The sequence below is a fragment of the Hippoglossus stenolepis genome, chromosome 14, assembly GCF_022539355.2.
Source record: "Hippoglossus stenolepis isolate QCI-W04-F060 chromosome 14, HSTE1.2, whole genome shotgun sequence".
Lineage (NCBI taxonomy): Eukaryota > Metazoa > Chordata > Actinopteri > Pleuronectiformes > Pleuronectidae > Hippoglossus > Hippoglossus stenolepis.
Genome location: NC_061496.1, coordinates 21345748 through 21362356, shown reverse-complemented (window position 1 = coordinate 21362356; position 16609 = coordinate 21345748). Strand labels below are relative to the sequence as shown.

Below are 16609 nucleotides of genomic sequence, written 5' to 3'. Positions count from 1 at the left end.
TCCCGCTGAGTTGAACATGTGTGAAAGGCAAACTCGGTAAACTTCGGAACCAATTCTTTTGATTTTACCCAGAGGTCGTGTCTGAAAATGTCTCATATTTCTACACTGTCCCAGAATGGACAAACCAAACACTGTTTCTATAGAGAGGGCTTTCTGTGTTTTTATGTCACCAGAGGGCCCCCCCATAGATCTCTACTACTCGCTTGGAAGGGGAAGGTGAGGTGAGGGGTACCCAGCTGGTCGCAATCTGAACCCACGCTGCACCGTTTTATCTATCGTGTAGTTTTATGACACTTGGACTGAAAACCAGCTATTATCACAGCTATCTGTGTGCGTGTCTGTGAACTGCAAGCACACAGTTAAGGGATGAAATCCACCACCTGGAGTCAGATCTCCAAAACAATGGATAAGCTGCTCGACGGCTTTGTCTTCACTGCTGCTGCACATTTCCGCCATTTCCCCATATACGTTGCTGTTGGTTTCTCAGCTGCAGCCTCGATCAATCCCATTAAAAATGCCACGAGGTGGAGATGTCAACTGCTCCTGCTCTTTCTCCTGGTTATCCACTCACCATATTCCGTTATTGCTCTACCAGGCGAGATCACCCACCTCTGAGATGTCCCAGATGGTCTCAGATTCTGAGGCCACACACACTCCCCTGGCTGGCCTCGTCATACACTGACACTGTACCGGTCAGCCTGAAGGGTCTAGCAGCCGTGGAGAGTGAGCTGGAGCCAGGGGTCGCAGGCTCCATGACAGTCACCCCAACGCTGTCAGATGATCTAAAGGACCAGCCCTCTAGGCTTCAGTGTGTAGCTCTACCCCAAATCCAGTTTAAGCTTTTTATTCGGAATTTGACCATCTGCTCTTCTCATTTCTGCCCTGACTGACCATCGTCATTTGAGTTTCACCAAGCTTCAGTTGTAGTAACCTGCATTGTCCTGGCTGTGTATCACTCGACATCAATCAGTCAAAGCCTCTGATTGGCTGACCGGCTGATGTAACAAGTTTGAACAAGCGACTTTAAACAGGGTTTTTTAACTTATACATCTTTTACACCAAAATAAGCAGGTGTACGCGGGTATTTTAACTTTGGGTACATCACCTAAAAAAGGCGATTGACACCCTTCGTGTTGCCCGTTTTGCCAAATTAGCATGTTAATCCAGTTGTCATGGTTCCATCACTGCTGATCGTAGCTGGAGTTGATAAAAACCCTGGTCTACTGCAGAGTCATACTGATATGTGTTGATTCCCCATTGCAGACAAAAGCCAAATGTTAGTGGGTGTCAGTGAGTTTTTGACAAATGGAAAAGGGGTTATAGGGATTTCAGTGGTGGTTGCTTATTAATCTTAGGGCACATTAACTTGTCTTTTTGGCACTTCAGGGTGCTGCAGCACTCACTTTGGGAAGCATTGCAATGTAAAGTCTTTAGTTTGAACCATCAGTGTTGGAGACATTCACTCCAACCATCATTACATTATTGGAGGTGTGAAATCTTCATTTTCCCTCCTCGGTCACCCTCCCTCTTTGCATGAATATGTTTTGATTCATGTGTGAATCGTGTGTGCGTATGAGTCATTTGAGTGGGTAAAGGTGTGAATGAAAGTAAAAGGTCAGTCTCACAGGGCAGCAGTCAGGATACAGCAGCATGACTGTAAGGACATGCTGTGATACTAGTGCTGCACTCTTTGTCACGGCCGGGGGGGAGGCTAGAAAATCTCAGAAAAGCATTGGCAGGGACTGTGGTTAAGGTTTAGGTCCCTTTAGTTCTGACTTATCTCTGTCCCAGTGGAGAAGGAGGAAAAAATCAGCCAGCAGTCTCATTCCTGCGGGCAATGAGCTATGTTTCCTTTTGTGTTATTTCCCGATGAAAAGCCTACAGTTTTATCAATAGCAAATGTAAGAAATACACTGCATGTGTGTCTGGTATTTTTCAGTAGAGAGGGGCGAGTGAGGCACAGGGAGACTACGGAGCGAGGGCACGAATGCCAGAGTTTTGAAAGAGTCAGTGGAGAAGAAGAAAAGCACCAGGGAGAACGCGTAAAAGCACGAAATAGAAAGAAATCCCCATGCAGGTCTGTAACTAAAACACACAGAAAAATAAGGAAAGACAACAGAAGTGATTATGTGATTCTTTGTCATCTATGTCCTCAACAGCAGCAGCAGATGTAGGAGGGATGATGGCGAGGGCCAATAGAAAGAGAGACAAGGAGAGCAGCAAAATGTTCTCTATTGACAGAGAGGAAATTAAAATCTGACCGACTTTTAGTCTAGACTTTCAATCTGTGTGACGAGAGAAACTGTCCTGAGGCAATTTTTTGTATGTTGTAAGAAAATAGTGCTGTCCTTAGCTGAATTACATAATTTCATTTATTAGAGAAAGCAAAGAGAACTGTACATTGTATAAAATATGAATGCGATGTATTAGCTTTTAATGTATTGAAGTTTTTAAGATTTCTAAATGTTTTATTGCTTGTCGAGTAGCCCTGGAGGAAGCTATGTGAACTGTGCTTCAAACTGATTTTCTTTTACAATGACTTTATTGATCATTTAACCAAATATACCATCAGATATATTACACAGGCCGAAGCGTGACACATAGAACCACAGTAGACGGACCTCAGACCATCCACTGATACACAGAAACCAAGTCAGCTTTTTTTCTTAAAAGTAAGAAAATAAGTAAGGCCTCCACAATGTCAATTATTTTTTTTTAACATGTTATGAACACATTGATCATTTATTTTTTTTATTTTCTTTGCCAGTGGTTTGATAAATTAGCCATAGCTTTTGAAATAAAAGAAACAAAAACTCAACACTGACGACTACTTGGTAACGTGTCCTCAGGTCAACAGATGATGACAACCACTGTCAGTACAAACAGAATGGAGCCTGTATTTAAAGGCCATACCACAAACAAACAGAAAGAAACATATTACAAGTGCTTGGATCAGTACTTTTATAGACACCCAACATTTACAGTAAAGAAATGTGAGTCCAACTTAACGCATACCCTAATATATAACTACTGGAATTGGCAATGTGTTGTGTCTTCTCTTGATCCACCCACACTCGCTGGATGATGTGCCAGAGAATGTCCATGTCCCCTAAACAGATAACACCCCACATCCTTGTTAGAGGCGGCTCAGGCCTGGATTCTCCCGGTCCAGCGTTCTCCGAGGGACAAGTTAACCTCTGGTAACAATCCAGTCTTTTTGTTTTGTCCCCCTGCAAACTCCTGGCAAAGTCTCAAAGTTCCCTGGCTGTCCGTTCAGATTGTGAGATATCCGTAGAGCTACAGCACTATTCTAAGCTTCTCCCACACAGCAAGCTTATGGTGGTCGACCAGTCTAAAGCTCTGCCTTCCACATTCCTTGGTCAGTGCTCGGAGTGCCGCTACAGCAGGCTGCCTGGCCAGGAGACGATGGTCAGGGTGATTCTGCCCCGCAGCTCCTTCAGAAGGCGCACCAACGCTGTGTGGGTCATCCCCCACGTACTCTTCCCGTTCACCTCGAGTAAGATGTCCCCGCACCTACACAGAGAAAGATCCCCATTGAAACAATGAGCTTAATTTAGGCATGTAAATGTAAATGTTTATGTACACAGGTCCGCTAAAGACATAAACTGATTTCAGACATGCACTGAGCTCCATATAATCTAATGAAATTATCTGGAGAGGACCTATGTGAGAACACCAGTGTCTGTTTCCGTTGCAGTGGACATTCTCAGGATCTTTTCCTGTCACCCCCCTCGTAAAAACTCTGGATTATGTCCGAATCAACCCATGTAAGAATACAGCAGGAGATTATCCGAGGATTCACCGTGAGCAAATGGGGCGCATTGATTACGTTTCTAACACACAGAACGTATACACGTAGAAGCCATCGACAGAGATGTCAACTTGGAAAGATCAGAAGATTAGAGATTTTTTGTCAATAGGAGCCGATGCTGGTGTTGATAGAAACGAAAACACGTGACCCTGCCTCCTGCATGCTACACAGCTTTAGAGTACCAAGAAATAATTTGATCCATATACACTATATTTTTTTAAATGATACCATTATTTTGCAATTACATTTTTTGAAGCTGTTCAATATAATTTTGCTCATGGGCAATAAGAGGTGATATAGGCTGAATACCTTATCCTGCCGTCATTGTAGGCTGGCGTCCCCTCCACGATGGAGCGGATAAAAAAGGATTGATTGCAGTTGACCTCCTCCTGACCTCCAACGATACTAAAGCCCAGGCTGCCCGAAGTGCTCCGCCGCAGGATGATGTCTTTGCAGCAGTAGAGATGCCTGCATGAGCCAAGAGGGAGCTTTAAAACACTAATCTCTCAACTTCACCTTTAACGTATATGACATATACATATATAAATATATATGCTGTGTATCCATACTGAGTGTGAAGTGTAGCTAGGCTGATGAAACCAGCTCTGCTCAGGAGATAAAGGCCTGGTAGCCCTCATGAGCTGAATGATAAGGCTTTTCCTCTCAGAAGACGTGATCCAATGAGACTGATGGGACTTCTATGTCAGTCTCATACAAAGAGCCCAGGGCTGAATGAAAATTTAATTCAAATCCTTTTAGTTGCTCCACTGGTCTAGACTCCGTTCCCATGGTGGTTTCGTACTTAGTTATGACTCATAATCAATTGGAGGATGGAGTTCCAGGATGAGCACATTTTTATTTCACTTGTAATTGTGGTGAAGATAAATTCATATGCTAAAATCTGAGTGGAAGTTCTGAAAGAAAGTTGAACTGATATAAGAGCAGTGAAAGTATAATGAGTATTCTCTCCCAGCTGGCTCTGTCAAAATGTTACTCGGCACCATCTGGCAGAGGTCAGAGGAACCAGTGTGGGGGTGTCAATTATACTGGGCACAGAACAAGTAGGAGGTAAGGTAGAAAAATGAATATGGAGTGGATTCAGGAACGCTCACCTGGGTAGCTGCAGCCATGACACCCACAGTGGGGAGTAATCGTCATTGGGCAGCAGACTCTTGGTGCTATCTGTGGGTGAGGGTGTGAGGCAGGGCGGCAACGGGCACTCCTGCAGGCTTTCCTCAGGGGGACGCATCTCTAAGACCTTGAGCACGACAGGAGAGGTGGTGTTTTTCAAGTTGGCCACGGCCTCGCCTCGCGTCACCCCCGTCAAATCCACGCCGTTCACGTTTAGCAAGATGTCACCTGCGGGGTGGGGAAGTGGACAGCACAGCTCATCATCCACCCGGGTTGGCTGCCTTGATAAGAGGCTTTTTTTTTTAAACTCACAGGACAGGGACTCATCATCTGCCTATTTAATATTCAACAGCTTCCCTGCTGGAACACAAAAGGGATGGAAACCAAGCGCCACCTGTGCATTAAAAAGGCTCCCAGTGATGAAAGGGGTGCACGAGAAACAGACGGCTCGGTCCAACGCGCTAGTAAACAACTCGAAGGACACTGCATGGATGTGCGAATGCAAAATAATAGTTTTTAACAAAACACAACCATGTTTCATAACCACACAAACAGAGACAGCCGCTGCAGCTGGACAGGGAGGGTGATGACAGGCTTAATATGGTGATATTTTAAGATGGATATGTGGGAGTTAGCAAATCTCTCACTCCCCTGCATGGAAAATGCATTATCGGATATAAAGATTGCTGCAATCACATCCAGTTATGTGTGATTTTGCTCCGATCAAGTACTCTACACAAATACACAGTCGGCCCTGAGCACTGCGATGCTAATGCTTGTTTGTGTTTTTTGTTTAGGCGTGTTAGAGCCAATTTGTGGAGCGCTGAACCGCAGCAGCACCACAGAGTTTAACTGCTGGATGAATAACCGTCATAATGAAACACGAGTCACGAGTGTTCATCAATCAGCATTTCTGTTATATACACAGTATTCATCACCAAATTGAAATCCATGACATCCCTGTGCTATGTGACAATCACACAGAACAAATACTACGTTCCCCAGTGAGTAATTATTTGCGCAAAAATAATTTGCACTGAACAAAACATTTCTTACAGTAAAAAAACGAGTCTGATAATTCCAGGATTAAGTGGAAAGGCTTTAATAAAATGAAACAAGACATTCATTAGTGATTGACTTTACCTTTTCGAATGGAGCCCTCCTGTCCCACCACTCCATCCAAGTCCACGTTCGTGACGTAGATGGGGAGGTCCCACCCTCGGCTGGACATGCCCCCTGCCACCGTCATCCCCAGGGAGTCGTACGGTTCCTTAGTCAGAGTAACTGTCTTCTCGTAGCACGCGGGCTTCTGGCAAGAGTCCTTCACAGAGGAAAGGTGGCAAATTAATAATGGCTGTTATCTCCAGTTTTGTAAGGCCGTGACCTTTCTCTGTAAAGTACATTGAGATAATGGACGTTATCATTTGACATTATTTGAATATCACTGAACTGAAATGTCAAATTTTTAAAAGTCACAAAGCAGTTTTTTCTTTATATCCCAATCTTTATATATATATATATATACTTTATGGTCCAAATGTGTTGGTAAATGTACATATTTTGTCTTTCTTTATGTATTCATATTCATATAAACAATACAACGCAAGACCAAAACATGACATGAACTCCAAGGGCACCTTCAGACTATATAAACTGATTAGATTTTACAGCAGCACATTTGCATATTAATAAGGACTGTTTTCTCTGGGACCTGCGATAGCCCCTTAATGTTTGGAGAATTCATATGAAAACCACCCGTGATGTGCTATTGGGAGTCCAATGACAGAGACGTGGTCGCTAATTAATGAATGACCTCATTAGCATAAGTGGTAATGTATATATGGTGGTTATTAGAGTGGAACATCAGGCGGCTCAAGAGCCTTTTCATAATGTGTCCACGTTTGATATAGAGAAACTGATTAATTCAGAGACGTCATGGTTTGGAGAACGAGGCTGTGAGTTGGATATTCCCGGGTGAGTGTGTGTTGGATGGGGGAGGGCGAGGGAGCGTAATGAAAAACACACGGACACATTGAGGTTGATGGGATGTAGTGTGTGCTGCTTTGTTAATGTGCTGCATTCACACGTTTCTGCGGCGCTCACAGGAGGAGAGCACTTGTGGTCACGTGGTTCTGAGGATGGTGTCGCTGCGTAAACACCATCCACACGTAACTGCCTTCCAATGCAATATGAAGTAGGTTGTAGTGCAGTGTATTGCACTGTGTATTTAATATGTAATGGGGGCTACGATGGTGACAAAGACTCATCTTATGTAACATTTCCCTCCAGCAATAAGTTCAGAGGTAAACTACCTAAGTAGTGGTGACATTAAAAGTCCTTTGACATGTACATTTGTGTCAATACAGAAAACATCACCTGGATGACTTAGCCCAGCATTGAACTCTGGAGGTAGAGAAACAGCTAGTCTGCATCTGTCCTACCAGCTCCAGTAAAACTTAGTAATTGCAGTGATACATTATATCTATTTGTTTAAACATAAATAAACCAAAGGTTATACCACAAGGTTTTGTTGGGGTTTGTATTCTGGGCACAGTGAACTTTAATTAAGGTGTTTTTTAAGCTGTTTTCAGGCATGTACTGAGGGACTGGATGTGCAAATATGCAAATGTCCGAGTCAGTTGCCGCCAACATTTCCCAAATTTCCCCGCAAGACCCCTTAATAGCCTATGTGAGAATACAGCAGCAGCAAGCGAGTAGGTGTGTTGATGCAAAACTGATTTTTTAAAAAAGGAATACAAATATACAAATATGAAAAAGAAGAGCTATACTCGCATAAGACACAGATGAAGATGTCAACTTGGAAAGACAGAGAGATTTGTGAGCTTTCCTTGATAAGGGCAGATGCAAGTGTTGATGTGTTGTAAACAAAAATGGGGCTTTGCAGCAGAAGTTATGTCCTGCCTCCTGCACGCGTTACCCAGACACCACCCCTCACCTGAATGTTGGGGACATTATCCTGTTGCAGTGAACATGTCTGACCCAAACAATCTCCTGTTTGGACCCAACGTTCGTAAGGTTTTTTTATTTTTATCTTTGGACGTAGCAATGCTAGCTGTTTCTGGTTACTTGCTGTGGCATCGTGTTAACCCATCAGTTGTGAGAGCAGTATCAATCAATCAAAGATATTGAGCCTGTTTGTCACAACATTGAACTATGTGAAGCCCGTAGTGTTTTGACTGGAGATACATTTTCGGGACAGTAATGTACAGAAGCTGACTTCACTGGAGAAAAGCTTTTGCTGCACGATGGCAGACGATACCCTTAATCCTGCAGGGTGACGGGATGTTCTTTCTTTGTGGTGAAAGAAAGATGGCTGATATGAATGCAACAGCTCTGTGCGAGCAGAAGACAGTCTGCTGTACTGCCTGAATGACATGCTTTGATGGGAGAATAATAGTCTACCTCCATGGATCATTTGCACCTGAAAGGGAATATTTATCAGGAGAAGGGGAGACGGTGGAACAAAGCTTTTCTCTGTGTATCTGTATGTGCTGCTCACCAGTAGTGTTTGCTCGATATCCACGGGGGAATATGGTGGGGGACCGTCCATGCCCCACGGAGCTTCTTGTAAGATGTCTGGTGTTGGTAGGCAGATCTGACGAGACACTATGAAGTGGACGGCCTCCTCGCTTGCCTGGAGACCGTTCAGAGACAAGAGAGATCAGACATTAGTGCCAAATGATACTGAGACAATAAGTATTCTTTCAAGTTCACCACTCTTATGTCTGCCTGGTATTTTAAGGCTACAGCCTTTCCAGTCTTAATATTAATCTACGCATATACTGGATAATGGCTAAAGTCACAGTGAACAGAGTGGCATCAGTCTTATCATCAAACTCTCTGCCAGAAAGCAAATAAGTAAATTTTCCAGAAATATTTAACAGTTCCTCGATAAGTGGTCATTGCAGCATCACAGATAAAATGTTCATATTCACGTATATCACTAGACTGTGAAAGTATGATATTTTCAGTCTGGGTGACTCAGCCCTTCAACAAGAAATTTGCAAAGGAAAATTTGAATTCACTGCCACCCAATAGTGACCTATTTTGCAATTCAAAGACCCACCGATGAACTTGCCAGTCCCACTTTCATTCACACATTTAAATGAAAGTGCTCCAGTAGACCCTGAGCTGGCTGCCTGCCCCCCCTCCCCTCTCTCATTCCTCTGAGGTTTCCTCTGGTCTCTGCTGCACAGAGCTGACTCCTGAATTAGCCAGCTACAGCCCATTATTGCCTTAGTTGGACTAATTTAATTTCTTCCCTGCCAGTTCTTAATCTCTGACAGAGCGTGCCCCCTCCTCTTGGCTCCTCAGAGATTCACAAGAGCCAGTCAGACTGCTCAGACAGGAACTGCGGGCCGAGAGACTCGGCACAGTCGGCCACAAACATTCTGCAATTAACCATGATTAGCAACAAACACACCACCATTGACTGGCACCAACCAGGAACCAGAGGCAGCTGCATGGTCCGGCCCATCAGGGAATAGCCACAATTAAATACCATTAACTGCAGTGAGTGCAGACACAACAGCACAGTACAACACAATTAGCCTGAATCACCACAATTATCTTTAATACCTCTGAGACCCTGGGTAAGAACAGATCCCAGTGTTGTTTGTAGTCTGTAACGACATGCAGACTTATTTGAGTGTCACAACTATGAACTTTCTATAAAATGCTCAGACCTGCTGTTAAATCGATTCATTTAAAGGAAGACCGACTTTCCCTTGACCTTTGCTGACTGACCTGGATAAGCAGAGCAGCATGTTCTGGTGCTCCATAACGTAGATCGTGCCCGTTGATGGCCAGCACGCGGTCACCAACACACAACTGTCCGTCACGAGCTGCCAGGCCGCCCTCCAGCAGGTGAAAGATGAAGACTCCGTGCTCCTCTGGCCGCCTCACTAGCTTAATGCCCAGCTGCTCCTCTGGAGTGCTTTTATTCAGGACCACATGGATGCTGTCATCCCTCAAGGGATGCTGGGGTATTCCGTGAGATGGGTGACCCCCAGCGCCATCATGGCCGTGCCCATGGCCATGCAGGTGGCTGTGTGAGTGCGAGCGGTAGCGATGGCGCTGCTCTCTGAGCACGGTTAGGCGGAGGAGTTGGCACGGCTGTTTGAGGGTCGCCACGGCGTAGCAGTGGGGTACATTGCTGATGTCGATGCCATTTACCTGAGAGAGGAGGAAATAAATTACAACATTGATTCCTTCTTATTGACATGGGATACAACTGTAATTACGTCTGCCAAGGAGGTTGTGTTGTTATTGGTGTTTGTTTGTTTATTTATTCGCGGGATAACTAAAAAATGTAGTGATACCTTCAGGATCATGTCCCCAGGCAGCAAACGTCCATCCCGTGCAATGACACCTTCCCTATAGATATCCTGGATGAGGACGCGAACCAAGGGGGTCTCATTGCCGCCGACAGTGCTGATAGCCAGCGGATCTGAGGGATCCACCCGTGTGATCTTAATACTGGTAAGTTCTCCATCAGGGATCAGGTGATGGAGCTGAGGAAGAGCCAGCACTAAAAAAGAAGATAAGAGAGAAGGAAAAGGCGGATCATTATCTCACCGCATAATGACAAGAAAAGCTACATTTGAAGAACAGCCAAATAAAACACGAGAGGAAGTAGGAGATGAAGTGAGTGTTGCAGAGTGAGAGAGAGACACATAGAGGGAGAGAGATTGTGTTGGAGAGGATCAGCAGTGAAACCAGCTGTCCCTACTCCCTCAGGTTAGTTAAACAAACTTGTACAAGCCAAAAGGGAAAATTTACTTGGCTGATTAAACCGGCTGATGTTTTAGTGATTAGTCATATACATCTGTAGCAAGTATGCTTGGGAAAACCCGCAATTTCACATTTCCACAGTCATTACTTGGGTGGGGATGTAAGAAAAGCAATAATACACACAAGCTTTTTTTTTTTTATAGTTCAACCAGTGCACTGCAACAAAGTTAAATAAAAATGTGTTTTCTAGTTTTTCTTGTTACAATATATCTATCCGAGGTTTTTAATTGCTGTCACAGCATATCAAAACATTTAATTGGCATTTGCAGCTAATTCTTTAAACTCAACGCAATCAATACACCGGATTTTGCCTCTACAATCAATACAGGATTTAATTAGAAAAATATTTCTCTAAGCATACGGCCATTATTTTATATCTCACGTTTCTGAGAAACATCTACTTTTCTGCCAGTTCTATCACCTTCCCTTGTGCACGCTCCCCCGTCACGCTCAGTGGTGAATTCCGCTTACCACTGGAATGACACATCCTGGACTGGCCTATGTGGAAGTGGGTGGGGATCTTTCTGACTGTTTTGGCCAACAGCCTTTGCCAATAAATTATAGAGAAGATGTTTTTCTTGCATTTCTTTTTCTTTGGTTATGAGAATTCTCTCCCTTTCCCTGTTCCTCAGCGGGCTCTCTCCCCCTGAGTCTCTCACTCCATAGCCTCAGTCGTTCTTTCTACTCACGCTGCACTTTCTCCATTCCAAAGTCAATATTTTGTCTTTATCACAGCAGATTGCTCCAAGGGTGGAGAGCACATTACCACGGTGATCTGCAGCTATTATGTAACCCCTCCGTCTCTCCATCCCACAGCCTTTCAACCTCTGTCTCATCCTGTCATTTCTCTTTATTTTCCACCCTCCTTCGTCCACGAGGACATTGCTATGCCTTTATTTTTTTTCCTCAATTATTTTTTATGTATGTGCTCTTCCCTCCATTTTTTCCTGTATGGATCAGACCACACATTGAAGACCATTTAATATTGCAGCTGATCAGACTATACCTCACTCTCCATCCTCTCTGCCTATCTTGGTGTCTTTGGCAGCAGGCAACGCAATGAATATTTAATCTATCCTCTCAGCCTCCACAGTGATGGCCACAGAGAATAATCTAGTCCCTGATCATTCGTCATCCTTCGTTCTTACGCAATACCACATTCCTTCTCCTCTTCTCATCATGCTGCACTTGTACTTCCAACATTAAGCTCTTGGATACTTGGCTGTGTTCCCGACTCTACTTTACCATACCATGAGAGTCATGCTGTGGATATTACTTTAAATATCTCTGGAGCACATTTTCTCTTCCACACAACATCTTATGGATCTAACATGTCGAGAACACGGCTCTCTCCGTGGACTACTCCATCCACTTGGTGCACACCTGGCGACCCCGACTGCGCTGGAGGGAGAAGGGGAGGAGATAGAAGGGAGGGTGAGGTGGAGAAGAAGAGTTTGGAAAGAGAATAAAGAGGAGAAACACAAGGGGCGGAGGATGTCATCAGCCATCTCCAGTGACCCGCCCTGTCCAGAGTGCCTGAGGCGGCCACTCTCCCTCCTGATCCGTCTCTAGTGATGCACCAGTGGACTTACGCAATCTGCCACTGAATTATTAAAGAAACATATGCTACTGTTACGCTGTGGGCTCCCAGCTGTGTCACCATCCTTGTACAGCCAAGGTTACATTGCACATACACACATTTAGAAGCACGCACGCATGTTCAGCACTCTCTCTCTCTCGCATCCTCTTCTAAGATAAGAGCTGTAAAGTGCAGACTCAGCAGTGACATCACTTAATCAAGGAACATCACAAAAAGTAAGAGAACAGATGTGTAGAGCTCGATCCATACCTTCCTGTGGAATTCCAGTGGAATTCCTGGCATTGTCTCTCTCCTCAGACGTCTCATTGCTCACTGCGTTGCCACTCTTGGTCCTCCGCAGGACACTGAATGCCCGGTTCAGCCTCCTGAAGGAGCGGCTCCTCACAGAAGATCGGTCAAAATTTCTGACTGCAATGGAGACATGGGAGAGAGAGAAAGGCACTTTATAGGTTACCTCACCCTCAACATGCCCGGACATGTCTGGATCTGCCTCCTCACAGCCAATGACATGCCTGTTCAGGCTTTAGAGACCATTAAGACTGAACAACACAACTGAGTGGGAAAAACCTCAAAAGATCTGTTCAGGTAAGAAGATTAAATACCTGTATGATCCCGTCTGAATTATATATTTATATATTATTTTTTTTATACTTTAAAATATGATTTTACCACTTTGGTCAGTTTTCAGCTGTCGTGTTGATGTAATGATATGAAGCACTGTTTTTACAAGTGGGTCTTTTGTTTCTTTATATTCTGCCAGTTTAATGCTATTCTCCTGATTGGCAGTTGGTGGTGCGATATAATAGCAACGCACCCACATAGGCTGTGAATAATAGAACTTGTAGTAAGTAAATATCAAGGATGTACTGAGTTGGCTATAACTCAAGTGACATTAATTCCTCATACCTAAACTCAGCATATTTGTCAATACAAAGTACCAATCCATCCATCCATCCATCCATCAATCCATACATCCATCCAGTATCTATGATGCTTGTCCTTTAAGGGTCACAGGGCAGCTGGAGCCGATAATGATAACACGTATACCTCCATGAGCAATCCCTTGATGCAAAGGAACATGACTCATTAGGCTGAATGAATGTAACTGATACAAAAAGCAGTGATTTTTTCGTAGATGGCAGTAATGCAACTTGACATTTGACAACAAACCGATCAAAGAAGAAGTAGAAGAAGAAGCGATAATATTCGTAAAGACAGAACTAAAGAAATTGAACTGTATGTAAAGTAACTTTTTTAAAGAAGGCACCACACGGTAAAAGCTGAGCCTGCTTCAGCTTTTTTTGGTCAGAAAGTCCTTTTGTGTCTTTTCCCACGAGCCCGTTGTAGCAGGATCTGATGTGTCATCGCAATGGTCTCACTGAAACGAAGGAGGAGTTTTTTGGCCTCGACTCAGCCTTTTATTCAGAGGTTTATTTGTTGAGCAACTTTCAACAAGACCAAATAGAGCACCCTCTTTGCGGCTAGTGGAGCTGTTTTCAACCAGTGGCTGTTTAATTAATAAATCCAATCATTGCTGAGTATAGTTACATGGTTGCATAACCACAGCAGTGATGTAACAAGACGTGGACTCTAATGACCTTTTTAAAAAAAGACCCTCCCAGAGAGACTCTCGTCTGGTGCTTTGCTTTTCTCAGAAAAAGACAGACGGGCAACAGGAGGCTGCAGTGGAGAGGCAGCAGCCGTGGCCCTGCTGCACTGAGCTCAGGGCAGCGAGCCTCTGCAGCACCCCTCCCTCTCTTTGTGGGCTCGGGGAGATGCAAGGGCTCCTGACAGCCACATTACTCTTTAAAAGCCCCAGCCGCTTCTGGAGCTGACAGCTTGTTCAGCAGTAGTGGTGCTCGTGGCGGTGGTGGTGGTGGTGGGCACTCAGCCGGCCGAGCCCAAAGTGCTGGTGCAGCGTCATTTGGTGTCCCCACTGCTCACGTTAGGGCGCGGGGGAAGCGATGGAGGGCCAGCGTAGAACACCCGTGACCGTTTCCTGGTTTCACAGGTGGGAGCGATGGAGGGAAAGCTGCGACCACGTCATTCGGTATTAACATACCTCTCCTTCCTTTTTTTTTTCTTGAGTACATAATGTACCTGCCCTCTCCGTGACTTTCTCTCTCTCTGCTTCTCTTCCGTTTTCCACAGAGAGACTTTATGGATTGGTGGAAAAAACAAGGCAGTAGAGCTAATTGGCTGATAGGATTTCTATCAGAGATCATTAGGGAAAACAAAGACTGTGTTCGAGGGTGAACGAGTGGCTGGGCTGTATGTCGAGAGTCTGCAGGCGTAAATGTATGTTTGGACATAGATCACTTGTATCAGGTTTTGACCGGGAGACTATGTAACTGTGACTAGAAAGCTCTCCACTCTCTATTGATTTTCAATCTGTCATTCTGGCTTAACACACTCCCTCTAGCTGTCTCCCTCTCTCTCTCTCACTCGACAGATAACTTCAGGGTAACATCATGCAAGACCGAACATGACCACACACACACACACACACAAGTACAAACATCCATTCGCCCACTCACACTCACTCTTCTTGGAGCCGCTGCGGGCAGCCAGGCTGGTCGTGCTGCCTGACTGGCTGTTCTCCTCCATGCTGGGGTCGAAGGCAGGGTTAACCAGACCTGGGTCATCAGACAGGAGGGCCACAGCGGCGGAGGTGGGGCCATCGTTGGGCAGCGTGGCGATGGTGAGCTCCGATGTGCTGTCGGTGCATTCGCCCTCCTGCGAGCGTCGCTTCCTGTCTGCCGAGAGCCCATAGTGAGAGGCCCCTTTACACCTGCACACAGAGGTCAGAAGGTCACTCTCAAGCTCATATTACACAGTTGGCATGGTGCAATTAATACCAGACATGTTGATGAAATGGTGACGTTGATGATGTGACATAGCATGCTGACATCCTGTAATGAACTGCATGTCGAAGCAGCAAAAAAACAAAAAAACAGCACCGCTTATCACAGTATAGTGAAAGTCAACAAATTCATGTTAACATGGAAGGAAAAGGTCATGTTCTTGAGAAATAATGTGAGCAGATTTCAGCATCTCCTCCAGCCTGAGGCTCTCTGCACGCTGACCTCTGTCTTCTACTGTGAGACTGCCTCACACAAAGGCTGCTTATCTGACCTTAACACTCACGCAGAACCTCTCCACCATACCAAGCAGCCGCAACAGCAAAATGTTGGCGTAATATATTTCCCACACAGTAGCTCGCTGAGAACGTACCAGGAATGTCATATTTACTCTCAAAAAGATAAAGTGGCAGTTTCTGTTGCTTGAGCACCTTCTTCAAAAAACAATATCTGGATCACGTTTAGGATGGGTTTTCTCTGCGGCATTGCCTGTGAGCATCTGTGACAGATGATTGAACACAAATGTAAGAAAACACTCATTACAGGGCGAAGAGGGCTGGAAACTGACACAACATTTGAATATAAAACTGAGATCGTCTGAAACAAATTCCCAAGTTGCAGGTGTCTTCTAGCTGTCAACATCACCACAACACATTGACAAGGTCTCTCTCTCTTTCTCTCTCTCTCCCCTGTATTATGGTACATGCCATAAAAGGCTTTTCAACTGACAATATTAAAATGGGAATGTTTCTTTGTGAATTAAAGATATCCCTAAAGAGCAGGGTATTGTACTTTTGGAGAATTTTTTCCTCCATCTGTAAGCCATAAAGGCTTTGAGCTGACGCTTCATCAGAGGCAGGAATAACACTGGCTTGTCTCTCCGGCTGTCTCTGCGGGGCCATCAGCACAAACATTAACTGGGTTTTAATGAGCTGGATCAAACCCAGGCCCTGCTTCAACAGTAGCCCAGAAAAACAAGAGGGAGCAGCATCCATTCTCCTGTGCTGTAAGATGGAAGATGGGCTGGGTACCACTGACTCTTATATAAACGGTGGCCATGATTGCTGAGCCACAAAAGAAACAAGATTACAAGCTGGTGAGAGTCAGTGAGCTCCACACATCATCACATCACAAGAAGCAGCCTCTTCAAAAACAGAGCTGTCTTGGTGGGTCCTACATTCTGTCCATATATTTCACAGGGAGAATCTTCTCATCCTCAACTAGGCTTTAAACCTCACAAGCCAGGCTCTCATTTAGGTTCAGCTTTACCCAAAGCTGAAGAACCCATTGATCCCACTGTGAGCTCTGTAACATAACACTGCTATACAGTGCATGTTCATCTGCGTGTGTATACCTGTGTGTGGGCAGTGC

General features: G+C 44.7%; 1 protein-coding gene across 4 annotated transcripts in view; it reads right to left on the bottom strand.

Annotated features, from left to right (window-relative positions):
* Positions 1–2523: 2523 nt before the first annotated feature.
* lnx1 (ligand of numb-protein X 1) overlaps positions 2524–16609 on the bottom strand; it is a 33133-nt gene continuing 19047 nt past the window's right edge. For 2 of the 4 annotated variants that reach the window (XM_035177121.2, XM_035177123.2), the window contains 9 exons: positions 14915–15168; positions 12627–12785; positions 10306–10514; positions 9731–10159; positions 8484–8618; positions 6107–6284; positions 4945–5191; positions 4142–4300; positions 2524–3534 (listed from right to left, as the gene is read on the bottom strand). In XM_035177121.2, coding sequence (XP_035033012.1) covers positions 3399–3534; positions 4142–4300; positions 4945–5191; positions 6107–6284; positions 8484–8618; positions 9731–10159; positions 10306–10514; positions 12627–12785; positions 14915–15168 — 1906 coding nt within the window. In that variant the 3' untranslated portion in view covers positions 2524–3398. The remainder of the gene's footprint in view (positions 3535–4141; positions 4301–4944; positions 5192–6106; positions 6285–8483; positions 8619–9730; positions 10160–10305; positions 10515–12626; positions 12786–14914; positions 15169–16609) is intronic. The other 2 variants (XM_035177122.2, XM_035177124.2) reach the window with 1 other exon arrangement.